The sequence below is a fragment of the Garra rufa genome, chromosome 25 (assembly GCF_049309525.1).
Source record: "Garra rufa chromosome 25, GarRuf1.0, whole genome shotgun sequence".
In the NCBI taxonomy this organism is placed as follows: Eukaryota; Metazoa; Chordata; class Actinopteri; order Cypriniformes; family Cyprinidae; genus Garra; species Garra rufa.
The window spans coordinates 33,214,232-33,216,578 of NC_133385.1; the positions used below are offsets into that span (position 1 = coordinate 33,214,232).

Below are 2,347 nucleotides of genomic sequence, written 5' to 3' on the forward strand. Positions count from 1 at the left end.
TCCCACAGTGAAGCCCTCGTTGTCTCTGCTGCCGCCCTCTTCTCTGCAGATCTCTGGAAACTCAGCCGCACTGCTCTGCCTGCTCAGCTCTTACTCTCCACAGGGGGCGCAGGTGAGCTGGACACTGGACGGCTCAGAGGTCAGAGAGGGGGTCGTGACCAGCGCAGAGAGCGAGCAGGACGGCCGCTTCAGCCGCAGTAGTGTCCTGACCCTCAGCAAAGCACGCTGGGAAGCGGGAGAGCTGTACGTCTGCAGAGTAACACATGATGGATCTTCTCAAGAGGCCTCCTTCACCAAGAGTCACTGTTAGTCGCTCAGAGGCTGATGTTTGTGTCCTGAAGATGAGCCGTATCTGAGTGTCCTGTGTCAGGCAGGATTCACATGAGTCTAGTGCTGCAGCTGTAGTCATTTACAACTCAATACTGAAAGAGAGCTCTAGTGTCAAAGCACTGGCTGATCTTTCAATCTGCTGTGTTTGCTGTAACATTCAATAAAGTTTCTCAACAAGCTCCATTTGTGTCTGACAACATCATTCAACTAACAGATGAAGATGCATGTAGTGTTTGTTCAGGTGTTTCCCAGAAGCTTGATCAGTAGCAGTAAATCTAGTCAAATAAAGCTCTTGGGGTTTGAACATGGTCTCTGGAGACAGAGCTGCTCTATTCTGAGAGGATCAGAGTCACTCCACCCTGACAATGCAAATGGGATTTTCAGTCCACACTCCCAGTGTCACTGTTTGATTGGTTACATGATCTGGACTGAAACACACCAGTTTCACTTCTGTTGTGATCAAGCAGCCCAGGTGAAAAGGAAATGTATTTAAATAGTGCTTTTTGGACATACATATATTTAAATTACATCATAATAAATGCATATTAAAAGTATTATTTTGAAACAATAACAATAAGCATATTTCAAAATATGCTTAAGATAAATGTTTAGCTATTTGGACTATATTTTAAAATATTAAATTGTGTTAAATAGCAACTTTTAGTGCAATTTAAGTGTATTTACTTTACAATACATTTAAAATATTATTTAAATACTTCATTTTAATGTGATTTAATAACATTTCAATAGCATTTCATTAGAAACACATTAGAATTACATTACTAGTTTACTATTAAGCTGGGTTTTTTTTCGGTATTAAAAATAGTATAAAAGGTGCAAAAATCTATAAACATAAATGATTAAACATAAACATAAAATGCTGGAGCACACTGAAAAAGCACAACAGCATTTATAATATCTTCACCAAAATACATAAAAAATAAAAGATTAATAAAATGCTATGGGAACCGTTTTTAACCATTTGTAGAACATTTCAGTTATGCCATACTAAATATTACATCACTGAATATAAGCATCAAAATGCAATTTTACTGAAAAACTCATTGCAAAAGTGAATAGCCCTTTTTTCTTCAAACTTAAGCTTGTAAATGGCTGAACAAAACAAAGAAACGGAAGAGTTTATTGCCACAAATGGATTGTCACTTCATTGGGTATGACTTGCATTTTCAACAAATAAGGGCTTGTGATTCAGACACTGTAGTATTTAAAGACTGCTTTATCACAGGGCCTGTGAAAGAGAGAGTAAAAAAAAAAAAAGATTAACAGTTTTGCATCCATGTTTGAATATATGTATTATAATTTGCATAGAGACTCATTAGAATTTTTTTGAATTAAATATCCTTATTAAAATGCTTAATCTTAGTTGACTACTTTTTTATTATAATACATTAGAAGTTTATAGATTGTGAGAATGCACTTATAGCACATATAGCTATAATGTATTATGCGGCAGTGAATTAATGTTCTTTATAAAACATTAGAATAAAAATGTTTTTTTTTTTTTTCAAACTATCTAACCTTTGAAAAGCAGATTGAATGTTCGTTATGTAAATATTTAAAACATATTGCAGCAGGCCCACACATAAAGTAAGTATACAATAAACCCTATAAAACCTGAATCATTTTGATATCTTCTTTCACAAAGTACACAACATATACTTTAAGTAAGAGTAAAATTAAAATAACAGTAAATAAAAGTATGTTTTCTGTAAATACACTAAAACTTCACTTAAGTATGCTTGTTTTAAGCAAATGACTTAAAAGCTCAACTATTTGTAACGTGTGGTAATAAACAAAGGGGGAAGCAAGTGCAGGTTATGATAATTTATTGAGAAAGATGCAGTGATGGGTAGAACAGATAATCCAGACGTGGTGAACCGGTACTTTAGTGGTGGTGAGATCTCCCGGCTGATAACACAAGGACTGGATGGCAGAGTGCAAACGTGTCGTGAAACTCCCGTGAAGTGCAGTGACGATCCAACGACGAATACACATC

At 35.7% G+C, this 2,347-nt stretch overlaps 1 protein-coding gene across 1 annotated transcript in view; it reads left to right on the forward strand.

Annotated features, from left to right (window-relative positions):
• The window catches only part of LOC141301451 (ras-like protein), a 41,427-nt gene extending 41,117 nt beyond the window's left edge, over positions 1–310 (forward strand). Inside the window, exon 5 of the mRNA XM_073831675.1 lies at positions 50–310. Coding sequence (XP_073687776.1) covers positions 50–310 — 261 coding nt within the window. The remainder of the gene's footprint in view (positions 1–49) is intronic.
• Positions 311–2,347: the final 2,037 nt, after the last annotated feature.